At 28.9% G+C, this 16,560-nt stretch overlaps 1 protein-coding gene across 5 annotated transcripts in view; it reads right to left on the reverse strand.

Moving 5' to 3' along the window:
• Window positions 1-16,560, reverse strand: part of LOC107437112 (uncharacterized) — a 130,805-nt gene that overhangs the window by 9,319 nt on the left and 104,926 nt on the right. For 4 of the 5 annotated variants that reach the window (XR_011638276.1, XR_011638275.1, XM_016049010.3 and 1 more), the window contains 6 exons: window positions 14,279-14,439; window positions 13,382-13,436; window positions 11,001-11,121; window positions 9,095-9,263; window positions 5,461-5,570; window positions 3,180-3,362 (listed from right to left, as the gene is read on the reverse strand). Coding sequence is in view for 3 of the 5 variants with exons in the window: in XM_016049010.3 (XP_015904496.1) it covers window positions 3,180-3,362; window positions 5,461-5,570; window positions 9,095-9,263; window positions 11,001-11,121; window positions 13,382-13,436; window positions 14,279-14,439 (799 nt within the window). In the remaining 2 variants the exon portion in view is untranslated. The remainder of the gene's footprint in view (window positions 1-3,179; window positions 3,363-5,460; window positions 5,571-9,094; window positions 9,264-11,000; window positions 11,122-13,381; window positions 13,437-14,278; window positions 14,440-16,560) is intronic. The other variant, XM_071187830.1, reaches the window with a different exon arrangement.

The following is a 16,560-nucleotide window of genomic DNA, read 5'->3' on the forward strand; positions in this document are numbered from 1 at the left end:
GATTCATTTCAGTACGGAAAACCGGGGCGAGTCAACCCATCCAGGGGCGAGTCTACCCATTTTAGTTTTATTTAATTTTCACTCTTTTAAATTGCAAATAAAAAAATTTTTACCGACGGAGGACTTAGTTCAGACTCTAAGGAAGATAGCGCTGTTGTAGTTTGATCCGTTTTTATTTATTTGGTGTCTTTTTAACCGACCTGTTCAAACGTCTTTTGAGAGATTTGTATTGAAAATCAGCAAACTTTTAGTTGGTGCTCCGTAAGTATATTATTATTATTACTATTTTCACTTTGGTTAAGTGATAAACTTATCTAAGACTAAGATTACATTAATTTTATATAAAAAAAAACAAAAAGAATGTAAGTTTTGCTGTTGTAAACAAAAAGCCAGAATTCGCGGGGCGAGTCTACCCATTCGTATTTAGTTTTAATAAAGCATAATAATATAATTTAGAACTTTGTTTATATTAAAATTAAGTCATTTTAAATGAATTTGAGTATATTATTTTAATTCTGCATTGATAAATTTATCATTAATAAGAAAATTTATAGGTTAAATATAAATGTAAATATAAAATATGTTTATTTTACCTATTTTTTCAATTTTTATATTACAAAATTAACTTTTTTTATTTAATGCAAGTTAAATAAATTATTATTTATAAATTATTATTACCTCCCAAAAGAATGGGAAAAGGATTTTTCATGATTCCCAATGTTTGAATTTCGATTTTGTTAATAATCTTTAATTATTATTATTTATTAATTATTTAATTGTAAATTTATATTAATTTTAATTTATTTTTATCAACAATAATCAGAAAAAAATGTTATTTTATAATGTTAATGATTATAAAAACAAAACTGTGATCAAAATGTGATAATCGATCAAATACTCAATTTGTGTTATTTTATGAATAAAAAAATGGAATATATAATAAAGTTATGAATTTTACTTCATAAATATCCTATATAGTAACTAAAATAACAATTTAATAGTAAAATTTGATTATTTACAATGTTAACATTCATTTTAGTAGAATGGGTAGACTCGCCCCATACGAGAGATTTGTCAGCAGTTCTATAAAAATATACAGTAACAGCGTAACTGTTAATATTTTCTAAAATCTATTTCACAGCTTTAAAGAGGAATTAAAAGCGATTCCGAAACACCTCTTAAAAGCCTTTTTTCTTTAATATTTACAAAAGTTTGACCACTTGAAAGTTGACAAACTGAAAAAATGGGTAGACTCGCCCCGGTTCATGGTAATTTTGATAAAGTTTTCGTCTTTTGTCACACTTAAATGACAATTTGTTACCCTATGTAACAGTTTTAGCAAGAAATAAGTTCTCCAATTCGGAGGGCGGCAGAATGCATTCTTGTTATTCACATCTAGCAGCTGTTACTTCTGAAACAATTGTACATCCATCATTGTTTTCGATTCTTAATGTTTTTATAAGCTTGAAAATCATTTTTTTAACGTTGGCCTTGTTAATAATTTATATTGCAGTAGTTAAAATCCTTTAGGCAAAATTGAACATTTTATATAATTTTACAACTTCATTGTGATTCATGAAAAGAAATTCTCCTTCGTTCCCTTGTTTATTATAAGGTAACTATAGAATAATTCTCGCAGAATCAGGGGATAAAAAAAGCGTCCAAAATTGCCTCTATTGATTTTATTGATAAAAATGCAAAGAGAAGGGGTTCAGTAACTTTTTCTAATTTTCAATGTCATAATTATTAAGAAATTTAGACATCATCTTTTATTATTTTCATTAATAAAAGATGATGTGTACCTAATCGATTAACATTAAATAAACATACTTATCGATTATGTTTACTTAATGTTAATTTATTTAAATTAACATTAAGTAAACATAATCGATTTTTACTTTTTATTAGAATTTCTGAATTTTAATACTCATAAAACAGTGCTTAAGAAACATTTTCAAAAATAATAATTGTTTGAATTAAAGATATCAGTTCATTGTCTGTCAGTGGAAACAATTACAAGTGTAATGTGAGCAGTTTTATACAATTATAAAATGTATTAAGTTATTATTTGAAAAATTTTCTGAAAGCAATGTAAGTCTTGTTTAATATTTTGGTATTGGCAAATAAATCGATCAAGGAAGGATTTTAGATTACACAACATTGAAGGTTTGTTCAAGCGATTGCAACTTAGTGTTGATCCGTTCATTTCTCAACAGGGTAATTAATACTTATAAAAAATATTTAAAGAACTCGATTCTATAGTAAAAGATATCTTAGCTATAGAAAATAAGTAAAAGCATTGGAATATATGATATTGTATATATTTCGTATAAAAGAATCTAATAATCATATAAAATGTTCCAATAAATATTATAATTAAAAAAAATTATAATTTTCTTTAAAAGAAGCCCTTAAGAGTGCAGATTTTATTTATTTATTGTTACTCGCCCTAATATCATAACAAGTTTCGGATAATCTACGTATACTAGTTACATATCAACCTTAAATGTACTAATAACAAAGAAGTATAACTGTTTTGAAGAAATATATATGATTAATTAGACATATTAAATTTTCGGCCCTTTATCATTACCATTTTGTGGATCCGCCATTTTGAATACTAAAATTCTAAACTTTGATTCTCAATCACTAACTTAGAAAACCAAATTATTGATAATGTTTATAATATATAATTGAAGTATCAGTTCTGGCTAGCTTTTCCCTTGTTCTGACCTCTGTTTGGGAAGAAAAAACGCTATTGGAAAAATTGTTCAATCAAAACCAACAAAATTTCGATGTATAATCATTTTATGATCAGAGCACGACATTGTTGAAAATAAAAAGCGAAGCAGTGAGCAGTTTTAATACGTTATTAAATGCGTTTATTTCTATTAAAGAGCCACCTACTGGTGAACTGTTGAACTATTTTTTTAAAATAAATTTCAAACGTTTCCTTTGGATTATTTGTCGATCGAATATCATCTTATTCGGATCAATATAATGCATCCTAGCGCAATCTGAAATGAGATACTTATTTCTTGCTAACTTATTAGAGTAGCAAGATGTACATCTTGTATATCTAATAAATTTACTGTAGAAGCTATTGTTATTATTATTTTTTTTTAAGAAATGTAGAAAATTAGAAATATGATAGTTTTCATGATTTTAATAGTTCATACCACAGAAAGACGGAAGTGTTGTTTTGCGTGATGGAAGCAAGCTTGAAGAAGTTCTGGAAGATCGTAGTGCTCCGCGGCACAGATAAGCCCTGGAATTGTTTCACAAGTTAACGGACAAGAGCCACTCTGAATGTATTCCATTAGTATCATGAACGTTTCACTATCGAATTCTATGATATTGAACTGAAAATAGATAAAAAGAGTGTAAAAAAGTTTTACTCATGTTTTAATGCAAATACAGGATGAACATAAAATAACGTGAAGTGTTTCGTTCCACATAATATGTGATGTACTGAGCGAAAAGTAAAATAATATAGCGTGCATGTTAAGCATTGAAGCCAAATGTAAATAATTCCTCATATTTGCTCTGAACATGAACACAAACCGGTTCTGGAGCATGAGAAGAGATTTCTACCGTCTTCAAACAAATAAAAAGCGGAGCTCGTTATAGGATAAATAGAACCAGTTGAGCGCATTTCCTGGCTCCTCGATATGAGGCAAATGTTCACATTGAAAACGAAGCACTTCAGACGTTATGTCGTAGCCCAGTTTTGCATTTATAAACATTTTATTTTATTTTATAACCGTCGTTGAACAGCCGACCCATTTTAGGGTTTACGACTACTAATGTTCAATTCCATAGCCTTGTAATTTTGATTCCAATCCAGAAGACAAGTGAACTCCTGGATCAAGTAAAGGGAGAAATTTTGCCTTCGTGGAGGACTTTTTGATGGAACTAATCCACATTGCCACCACGAAAACCACCTATGGTTAGCCTGACGGCAATGGGACTCTAATCCATGATCCGTCTACCACTGATGATATTTTTCGTCAGCACTGTGGCCGGTGCGAGCCGTGTGCGGAATTCGTATCAACCAGCCATCACTGGGATTCGAACCCGGTTCACCTCATTGGAGGGCGAACGCTCTATCCCTTAAGCCACTATTTATAAACATTAATTAATAAAGAAATAAATAAACCTGAAAAAGAAAACGTAAAAAAACTTGTATTAAAAGTCACCAAGAAGGGAAAACTTGGCTACTTCAAGCACAATATAGATTTACTAAATCATCACAATGGCGATAAATAAAACGGAGAAACGTTTATTGTTACAAAATAAATACACAAGTGGGCGACCTTTGTGCTAAAATACAAACTAAAGGCAAACAACGTTAAAGAGCACAAAATTATTTATAAAATACAATGTATTTTAAAAAAAAATTTGTGCTCTTTAACGTTGTTTGCCTTTAGTTTGTTTATTGTTACAGCTCACTAATATGTATATTTATCACACACTTTAGGCTTAAAATGTAAAATTTTCTCCTATAGGTGACATTTGATACTAAATTATGTGTCTTAGAAACTAAAACCGCATACTGTGCTGAGCATGTATGCTAATTTTTTTTATTATTAATTTTAAATTCCACTTTATATATCATTTATTATAGGGCTATAAAAACTTAGTGTTTTTTAGGAGCACCTTTAGGTTTTATTTTACCGAATATTTTGTCTTATTTATTTGAAAACCATCCGATTGGTTTTTTTAGAGTTGTCTGTTATACCTTCGTATATTAAATTTAAGTAACTCGTTGATCTATCAATCTTTTACATATTTATGATGTTTAAGAGAGGATGACATTCTGGTTGTTTAATAAATAATAAATAAAAAGACATTGGAAAACGTCAGTCTCGCGATTTTTCAATTTTTATCTGATTTAACTAAAAAATTAACGGCTTATCATCATTGATGGCTTCTGTCATTGACGGTTTTAATCATTAATGTAATTTAATAGTTTTCTTCGCTCTTAAGAGTTATCTTTTTAAAACCTTACTATCAACAATATTATATAAATAAATACTTTAATAAACTAAATGAAATTGCATGAGTTATTGAGTTCGCGAATATAAAAATGCTGGTTTGAGAAGACAATAATTCAAAGTCTGTGATTCCATCTAGATAAATCTCAATATAAAACGTATTATGATTTCTATTATTTTCAAATTTATTTTCAGGAAAATGTTTTCAAATGTGCATAATGTCAAATTAAGTAAAAATAATAATAATAATAAAAAAAAAACAATAAGAAAAAACACTTTTCGATGGGTGCATTACATTTTCTGTAATTAATGCAAAAGATGATTCAGTTCAGCTCGGTAAAGTTTCTAATTAGATTTACGTTAAGCAATTGAATTAAAGTTTTAAATTGAATTTGTTAAGAGTATCAACAGGTATATTTTAAATGTTTAGCAAGAAACTTTTAAAATTTAAGAGATGACAAACCTCAGTTTGACTTAGCTTGGTTCTGTCAACTTTTCCAGCATCAGCACACATACTTAAAGTTACCTCAGCTGTTGCATTTGATTGCCTGCGTTCTTTTTCTTTTTCTTTACCTATTACAGAAAAGAAAAAGATTTGACAGCCCTGTAATAAAATAAGCTGTAAGGTTTTTTTTTTGGAGGGAATTCGAACTTTCTGTTCATTCTTCGATTTATCTATCAATTGTGTTTGCATGTTGATTGAAGTTGGTATGGAGAATTAAGTTTTTCATCTAACATTAATTATGTTATCTATTTTACATAAAAGCAGCTTAAATGTGGTAAGATTCAAATACAATTCATATTTAATTGACGATAATATGCTTTTAACGATTCTTTTTTTTTGACGATAATATGCTCTAAAAATAATATGTTTTTTCTTAATATATGTCTCTATTCTTACCACATTTTATTTTGCAAGACTATTTTAACACTCCATCTCTTGAGTTTTTTTCTTCTTACAGAATATTGTTAAAACTTTTTAATTTTTTACTTCAGATAATTATTTTCTAAGCTTTGACTTTTTCTGAACTTTTCAAAACATGTTAGAAATTAGAATTGAATTTTTGTAATTGGTGAGCAATGGATGATTGGTAAAGCCTCTAAACTGCTTCGCTTTCTCTGTAAACACTTGCCTCATCTTTTGTTGCCATTCAAGGCCAGGAAAGGAGTTCAACTGGTACTGTTACACAACAAGGTATACTTTTTTTATTTATTATTTTCCTTTTATTCACTTTTTTGTGTGAGAGAGACAAACACACTTCAAAACAGGCATTTGTTTAAATTTGGAACTAAGTCGTGGAAAAATTTACGATTTGGTTATATGCTTGGCTAACAGTTGACTTCACTACGTCACGAAATAAAAAGATGACTAGTTGTTCATTATTCCAAAAGTTATAAGCAAGGTAGTGATGTCATGTTTAATTTGGCAGTCGTTAAATAAAGGCTTTGTGACGCGACGCGTTTCAGTAATTATACGTTTAATCATAATTATTTATGCTTAAAATATAATTTAAAATTTAGAAAGAAAAGTCGAAGTTTATTTTTTTGGTTTAGCATTTGTACTAAGGGGGGGGGGGTTGAAATCAAAATATACTAAATTTTTAAAGTGATGCGCGAAAGGTAATTTTTTTCTATTTTTTTTTAATTTAATTTTTTATATATAATATGATTTTCGAATTCGATTCTTCATAAAGGAAATAATGACAGTAAAGTACCGCGATACTAGATAATCTGAAATTTAAATAAAAGTAGGCAATTAAGAAAATGCAAAAATATGTACAGGTTATATTTTTAGAGAACATTTTTGTGACATGGTTGTAAACCTTTCATGAAAAACCCAAGTTTCAACTTTTAGAAAATCACTCCAGAGAAACACAATGTTTGACATCAAAAACATAAGTAAACACTAATTCCATTTAACACTGACAAATATTTAAACATCAAGTCTTATAGTAACATTCAAACAAAGTACATCAAAATGATGCAAACACTAGAACATTCACATTATTATGCAGTCAGTACGTATTGCATATCTTTACATAACAAACATGGCATCGTGCTATAAAAAATGAATACCAAAATTAAACATTTGATGCAGCTGAAAGAAACGATGCTTCATCACATGAAAATACATATACGATACATTTGGAATAATTATGATATTCGTTGTCTAGACTGGTGCTTTCATCATAAAATGAAGTTTTCGTAGCAATATAAATAACTTCGATGAAATAAAAAGTATTGCTAAAACGCACTATTTCTAAATTTATCAGGAATTAAACATTTATTAAGGAAGAAAGAGCTCTTGAAAAATGACATGGTTAATAAAAATTGACAAGGCTTGTTAACAATTGCTTGTAACTTCAATCTGAACTTTTAATTTTAAATACTCATAACATGGGAAAAATAAATTTTTATTTCTAAATAAAAATAACAGTTATAGGTAGAATTTTGGTTACAAAAATTGCGCAAAATACAATTTAATTTTGAATTTCAACCATTGCTTAGTTGATTTTTCAGTGAAGGTATTTAGTTTCAGTTCTAAACAGTTTACAAATTTTGATTATTCATCTCCGAAGATAAAAGATCACAATAAAATTTAGTTCCAACTTTCTGAGAAAATTATGCTAGAATTTTTCATTCCCTGATTGGTCCCCTTAAATAAAAAAAATAAAAAATAAAGTCATATTACTAATGCATAACTTTTAGATTTAAAGAAAAATACAGTATATAATTATGCTGAATTTTTAATAACTGTTTGTTTTGTTTATGAAGCATATTATTATTACTTTAAAACTAGATAGATTTTATAATGACATACCTTTTTAATAATTGAAAATATACAACTAGGAATGTTAGAATGCTTTTAAAAATTCTTCTAGTTAAGCTGAAAGACTTAGTGTGGAATAGTAATAAGCCAAAAAAATCGATAAGTGATATGCCACTATAAGACGTAAAGAAATTATATTTTCAAAATCTCAAAAAGCTAATAAAATTAATATCTATATTTATTTGTGTGTTGTATTTCAGTATTTTTCCTGGCTCTTGGTTCAAAATAATTTACAAAGGCATATACTTAACATATGAGTACATTGTAAAAAATTTCAGAATTTTGACTCGGCAAAAATGTTTTCGAAAATCTCAGAGAACTTCATTTATTATTATGTTTCCGATCAATTGAGAAACATTTCTTTTGTTTTCAAAAGTAGGAAACTGAATCGCTGATTCAGTTTCAAAGTGTAGCAGCTACCACTGCAACTATTAAATTCCACTTCACTAGTATATTAGACATGTTGACTCTGTTCTATCTTGAGGTATCTTTTGATAGATGACTGTAGACATTGTCTGTAGTCCAGCTCCACAAGAGGTTTCCGAAATATTAAGAAACGCATATAGGAAACGCTTTAAATATTTAAAAAAATCGAAAACTGCAAGAAATGATTCAAAATATTTCTCAAGTACCACGGAATGTTTCTGAATATTACAGAAAGAGGTTTCCAAAATATTCAGAAACGTATTTAAAAATGACATGCACCGTTGTTGCCGCATATATTCAGAAACGTTTTGGGATTTTTTTACTGTGCAGACATTGATTGAAGTCTGACAAAAAATTTTATGTAAAATTTCCATTTACAAATAATGTATACATCAATTTGAATAACTTTGGTATTTACATTAAATAAATATTTATTATCTTAAAAGTATTTAAATACCCGCTACACTAATAATTAAATCATTATTCGTAGAAAACACTTGAATTATTTTTGTAATGAAATTGCTCAGAGAAAAAAAAACTCTCTTTTAAATATTTTTAATGTTTGGATTCATCATTACAAGATCGCTTCTATGTTTCACATCAATTATTTTACATACATTTATTTATTACAATAGATTTCAGAGTGGAATACTTCGTTTTCCAACATATTGTTGTTTTTAATTGACATTGTTTATTCATGCAAACGGTGAACAAGTTAGACATACAACATTCATGTAAAAATGCCCAGAAGCATCTAGCAAAATCTTGAAAGTAAAAAGAACTCAAAATAAATGTGAGAGCATGAAAAAAGACTATAGACCAGACTACACCAAACACTTACAATCAAACTCACTCTGCCAACGTTTAAGGCCAGCTTCAACACCCAATGGTGTCTTGGATCGACTTCCCATACCCCATCCTGCCCAATTACCAAGACGAGAAAAATAACGGAAGACAGTAGGACTAGCTGTAGGAGTTTTGGATCTCACTGAGTCATGCGGATCGGGTACCTGTTTAAAAGAAATAATATGTTTTAATTTATTGACACATTGTATTTTTCAAAGACTTCATTTTAGGTAGGATCAAAAGGAGTTACATTTTAAAAAAATGTGCAATGTTAAACCAGAATATCGGTTCTTTGAACCATGATATCATTGGCAAATTTGCTGTAACGATAATAATGTGTTAAATCGAACTGTTTCCGTTTCATGTCAGCTTCCGTTTTATTTTTCATATTATCTGGTATATCAAGTTCAACAAAGTTTAATTTGCACGATAATAGGATTCAACTTTTCTCCATGTTAAGCTGCAGTAGATATGAACGATATTATGGTTGTTGTTGTTTCTAACACGACTTGAAAAACCAGCAAGACTGCTTGGTGAAATCAAGGTAATTTAAGGCAAAGGGTGCGCTTCTTGTTTTTCAGTGGCGCCATCTATGACCAAGAATACGACTTCAGCCACACACACGTCACAGCCCTTATAGGGTGGACATATTGGTACATCCATTCATTCATCCACAGATCGTAATTTTGACCTGAACCAGAGAACGATCAATCTCCAATTCAGTTCCCCCAAAAGCATGATTTGTTTTGGGAACATGGAGGACTTAGTGACTGGACAGATTTAACGTGCACCAGTCACCGTTTACTACACGGGGAGTTTTCGGCCGGCTGGGATCGAACTCCTATTACTGAAACAATTGATGATTCATCTTATTTCTTTGCATCAATAACATTTTTAATTAAACTTCAAAATTTTTGTCACTCTACCTTAAAATGATGAATGGACGGAACTTGATATAACATGCAATCGTTAAACATGTAGCTGGCGATGATAGGGGTTTATTTATTAAGCAGTAATGAATATTTTAAGTTACTACACTTATAAATAAATTTAACGGAGCTTTAATTGATAGCTATTATAAGGTACTATTTTGGAATAGTGTATGGTGTAAAACAAGCGTTTAATACTATTATATCTTTTTCAATTATAAAAAAGTGCAATATTTTTATACGACAGATAGAAAAAGTTTTTCGCATTTTTATTAAAGTATTAAAAAAATATTTTGTAATGTATTATATAATTTATAATATTTTTAAAGAGAAAACAAGTATTTTATTTTGTCCCAGATTAAGCAGTTAGGTAACAGTGATTGATAACAAAAAAAAAGTTTAGATTTTTATAAAATGTTACACTCAACAATATATCCAATTAAAAAAAAAGCATAAGAAAAAATATTCTCGCGAGGGACAGTAAATAAAAAATAACCTTTCTTTAGAAATATCATTTGAGTAAGTAATTGAATTTTATTACATTTTTCATGATTTTGAAAATAGCATCGAAATTTGTTTTCAATAACATTTATTGTAATATTACATATTTACTTTTCGAATCTTATTAAGTACAGTTTAAATATGGTAAATAATTATTTTTCTCCTTTTTAGCTCAAATTACAATTTAATAGTTAACTTTTTCCCAGTGATAAGGTTTTTAAAACGTGAAATAATATGCACCACGTATTTGAAAATGTAGATTTTACATTTCTTTAGAAATTGAAAATGAAATATTTGCATTTTCATACGCTGTATACGTTAATTATAAATATAGTAAGAACATTAATTTTATTCATAGATTAGAAATAAACACTCACAAATACTTAAAGAGTTAATTAATATGTGGATAAAGGAAAAATGGTTTTAAAAGCTTTTTAAGATATGGAATATGTCAAAGGAATAAATTGCTACCTGTAAAAAATTGCTAGATTTGACATTGCCTGCTAAATTGTCTTTTAATTGCGCATCACCTTGGGCAATTATGCAAGGCCCATAGCCGGTAGTGAAACCATACAACATTTCTAGGAAGACTCTGAAACAAATAAAATAATTTACTTATTTTCAATCCCTTTAAAATTTCTTATTTCATTTTCATGTCGAATAAATACAAAAATTTCTGACATATTTTAAAATTATCCTTCTGTCTTTCAATAGGAAATATTCTAGTTATTAGCAGTCTAGCTTTTAGCTTATTTAATCACATTACTCTAAAACAATTTATGATTGTATTTAACCCTTTGATGCAGATGGGACACCGGTGTCCGTTTTATATTGTTTTTTTTTCTTGAGCTCCAATTACAAGCAAAAAAATGTTTTGATATTGTTTTATTATTAAAAACAGTCTAACAGTTCCTAAAAAAACTCTTAGATAATCGAAATTATATTTGTACTAAAATATAAAATAAAAAAAATAATTTGAATTTATTTTTATTCATATTCAAAAATTTATTAATAACTGATTTAATAAATGAAAGAAATTTCAATGATAAATAACTGTTTCTCTTAGATCTAAATAACTGAAAGTAAGTGCAAATTTGAAAAATTATTGTTTGGAAGTGAACCGTTTGGAAGATTATGTCTTATGCAAAAAAGAAAAAAAACAGTGTTTCATGCTCTATTTCCTAACCGTAAATTTTTAAGATGCTAAATATAATATTTTTTACTTCGATTGACATAAACTAATACAAAAAAAAAATGAAAAATATGTTTATTCGAAGTTCTGCGTTAAATGGTTATAAGATAGCTTTCATAGTATTTTTTTTAAAATAACGCCCGTGATAAATGTAACCAACTTCATGTACACTTTGTGGTTTATATTATTTTTAATGTTAGGTAAATCATGGGATGGGACCAAAGATTTTGTTGGTTTAGTTTGCACTGATATCAGTGCTAATATACCTGTAAAATATCCGTAGCGGTAGATGTTTCGTTGCTGTCGGGCTAACAGTGGGAGGATTCCTTCGATACGTGGTATACATCCAGGTTTGCTTCTCCCACTAAGCCAAAGTGTCTTGATAAATGGCTCCTTTTGTTTTTTGATTTAAGTTCAAAATTGGCGAACATGAAAAGATGGCGGACTAGGATAGGAGGAGAAACGGAGTTACTCAGGGTTAATTTTAATCGTGTTATTGTTTTTATTCCTTGGACACAGATGCGCTTACTAAAATGATAATTAAACGTTTATGAGAGGAAAACTGTCTGTTACCTCTGCTACGTATAAAAGTCAGTTCAGTAACTGAAGACAAAAAGACCTGGCTGGATAACGAGCTTAAGGTTCATATTCAGTGTGGATAAGTTCGACTTATATTCTTCTGGGAAACATCTTTACCCTGATGTCTGATTTACAAGTTTAATTTTTTTAAGCTGGTTCAAATATCAAGATTATGGAGTTAAGCAAAACAATAAGAGAGGTAAATTCTCCGTGTAGACAAGCACAAAGAGAATCATCCTCGTAGAAAATCATCACTTGCTATTAGCAAATGATAAATAAAGTTAAAAACTGAAATATATATTTCGAAGTTGTTGCTGAAATGAAGGACATTTCTTTCTCAATTCATAAATAATTCCATCACTTTTGGCAATTCAGCAATCTTTGAGCTGAATTTCGTTAATTTTGAGAATCATTTCGATACAAAATCAAATGATTTGTGACGAAACGCGAACTCTCAAATATATCACGAAAATGTTTCCTCAACTTAGAACCTTAAACCTTATCGCAGTGTATTGTGGGAGATTAATAATGAGAATGAAGATAAGACGATCGAAACTAGAATGACAAATCAAGTTCATTGGCCTCTATGGTGGTCAAGGTATTAACCTCGTCCCAGGAAGATCCCGAATTCAAGTCCCGCTTCAAGCATGGATGTAGTATTTCTCTCTATTCTATCTGTCCTTGTTTAGTTGGGGCGGTATTGATCACCTGTATGGTGTCCTCGGAAAAATGATAAACAGTACCGCCCGTTAGATACGAGGTACTACGAGTGCCGCAAGGTGTGAAGAAAAAGGTGTTTTGAAAGAAAAATAGAATGACGAAACATTTCTTTACTTTTCACGAAATTCGTTTCCTTGAAGAAGTGACTATAGTTATTTCGTCATTTAGACGAAATGTTTTCTCGGAGCATATACCAAGAAACGGTTCCGTCGAAAACGAAAAAAAATTTGTAAAATCTGAGTGCCCATTTTTACAGTGCTGATTATTCATATTTTCTATGTTATTACATCAAAAAATTAAAATTATAAAATTAAATAAAAAAAATTACTTCAAAAACATAATTCATATTTAAAAATCTCACCTGCTCCGAACCCCTAAAATAGCTCGTACTGCATAGACTCGTGTTTTTTCTTTACCTAAAAATATTATTAATGAAAAATGTTTGAAAATCTAAATTATAACAACATTAATACATTTAATGATAGTGTATAAAGAACAACCACGTACTTATTTTAATGGGCTATCCTGCTACTGAAAATGTGTTCACGTGCTTTTTTTTAAAATTTAGTACTAAGTACAAAAAAATTTCATTGATTTGAAAATCATGGAAATTAATGGCTTTCGCATACATTAAGAAAATCTGAAGATTCAAACCAAATTTAATTCAATTAATTAATGCATCCACTGAAGGAATCGAACGTTTTACGAGATCAAGGAAAAGGGGAATGCAAAATCAGTTGAGTACCCTCGAAACATCTTGTTTTCTATTCTTCAAGTATTTACTAGACGTCTTCTGAATCCCCGTAAAGCAAGTTTCTTAGAGAGGAACCAATTCTTGGATATTAATACTTGATAATTGTTCTAAAACAATCAGACTAATTGCTCTAAAACAATCAGATTCTGAAATAATCAGACTACTTATAAGATTCGTTTGTTTGTTTGAAAGAAGATTAATATTCTAACTTTTACGAAAAATACTTTAATTAAAAGTTTCTTTCACTCAAAGAATGCGTGCAAAAATGGAATGAATTTACAAAATCAAGCAGGTAATGTAATCCTTCAATTATGGAACAGAAGCTATTTAACACGAAACCTCTTAGAGACAAAAAAAAGTTTAAATAAAAGTTTTTTTTATTTGATCAAGTGTTTAATTTCATTTAAAATAAAATGCAATTGCATTTATAAATTTATTATCAGAAATACATGATTACATAAAATGCTTTCTTAGCTGATATTTCTTTAAAAGTTTGAAAATTACCTTGGCCAACGTTAAAGATGACGTCACATAAATGCCTGTTGTTTTGAAAAGCTCTTCCGAAATCTCGGGCAAGTTGTTCGAAACCCTCAAACGTATCACGGACGCTATCCAATAACGGGCTCGAAGGTCGCATGTGGCCTATGGGCCGCCATGATCCTCGTCTGTAAAATAAAAATAATATCTGTAAGAGAACAAATATCGAATCTGTCTGCAGTAAACATCTAAATGAGTTCACAAAAAAAATTAANTTGTTTTTTATACCCCTGAAGCCTTTTTAAAAAAAAAAAAAAAAAAATAAAAATAAAAAATCAAACTTTTCCCACATTTTTGCTAGATAACTCAAAACGTCTTACTTTAAACATATAGTATATTCAAACTATTGTACTAAAAAAAATACTCGCTTGTGTTGTAAAAATGTAAATTCAAAAGTATATTTCGAATTATTTTTTCGTTTGTAAGTGTTTAATAGTATCTCAAAATTCACGCAAGATTGAATTATAGACACCCTTTGTTGTAGAATGCGGCCAACGAAAAAAAATTAGAATGACAGCTTATAGTTCAGGGTTATTAAATGTGGAGCAGCACACAATTGAATAAAGCACGATTTCATTTTTCAGATATATTTTAAGAATGTATCTGTTATTTACTGACACTGCGATTTCTTGCTTTCGGGAACAGAATTGGCTGCTCAGATCATGCGCTATTTAAAGTTGTTTGTATATTTTCTATGATTTGTATTGAAGTCTTAGGCACGGTCACGCAAGCTTTGAAGAATATAAACGTATCAACGAAATTCTGTCACATTTATTCATTCACAATTTCAAGAAAAAACTGCGCATTTGACAATAAAGTTTTCCCATCTCCGTCATTACACGATTTGTCTTTCCATACATAATTTTTAAATAATGTAATATAATATTAAAAAATATTTAAAAAAGCAGTTGTCCTCTACTCAACAATCATTTTTTACTTTGGAGAATTGGCTTCTAAAAACCTCATTGAACGCAAGTGCTTTAATTAAAATTTATTAACTCATTACCCTCTATTCTCTTTATGCTTAGATTCATTTTTCATTATAAATGCTAAGCTGCAAATCTGATACATTTTCTACTCCTAATATAGGATGTAACAAGGATAGAAATAATCGATTAATTTGCTCTAAGCCGCAACACTAGAGGGCATTGCTTATGAAATTGTGATCTAAATAAGGCAGGTTAAGCAGAAATTTTTACTGGCGATTAAAACCCTTGACAGCGAAATCAGCTGTTCAATGCGTTTCTGCATTTTACACAAGTAATTAAAAATTCGGCTATTGAAATGAATTGTTATTTAAGTAATTAAACGAAGCAGAAATATTTGGTGCTCATGTATTTCGAACGACTTGATTCCTAATTAGAATCACTTTGAATAGAACTGAATAGTAAAACTGAATTTTCAGTTTAATTCGATCGTCACCAATGAAGATAAAATACTTTATTGCGAAGTTAAATATTCCTCTCAAACATTAAATGCTGATTAGCAAAACGCTAAATTCTTAGTTAATTCGGCCTTTTGTACCCATAACTCTTTTTTTTAATGGAGTAGTAATAAATAATATGTCATTTCGCTCATTAAGTAACTTTTCTAATCAATATAATGACAGTATTAATTTAATGTGATCAGTTTTAACCTATTAAATTCCGATATCAAAATTTTTCAATTACATTTTGAATACTAATGCTGTGAAATAAGCTGGAAAATTACAAAAAATTCCTTTTAGAATTTTTTTTATTTTAAATAGAAAAGACGAAAATTTATAAAATTTAAAGTGCCAAATATATATATGGGTGATTCTCACGAAATATGACAATTCACTGTCCCTTGCTCCAAGATCTAATACTATAATACTAAAATAACGTTTTTTTAAAAAAATTAATAAATAGCATTGCTGTTAGCATTTTAAAATGACTTTGCACTAGCATTGACTGTTTTGTATAGTTAAAAAATTCAATTGAATATCAAAATGTCATTTTCCTGGCATGTCCCAAACAATGTTTCCAATAATAACTAGCTTCAAAACTTCCCATGAATTTTTCAATTTTTAATTTTTTTTATCTCAACCGTTGTAAGCATTTCTAGAATATACGCAGAGGGAATTATTTACAAAAACTTCGTTAAAATTAATTTTTTTTGTCAATAATTTGTTTGTCCCAAGAAAATCTGTCATTTTCCTGGCTACTTTTATTTAGTGGTTTATAACCAAAATAGATAGAGCCAGCAATCAATATCTTATGTTAATAGAT

The sequence above is a fragment of the Parasteatoda tepidariorum genome, chromosome X1, assembly GCF_043381705.1.
Source record: "Parasteatoda tepidariorum isolate YZ-2023 chromosome X1, CAS_Ptep_4.0, whole genome shotgun sequence".
In the NCBI taxonomy this organism is placed as follows: domain Eukaryota; kingdom Metazoa; phylum Arthropoda; class Arachnida; order Araneae; family Theridiidae; genus Parasteatoda; species Parasteatoda tepidariorum.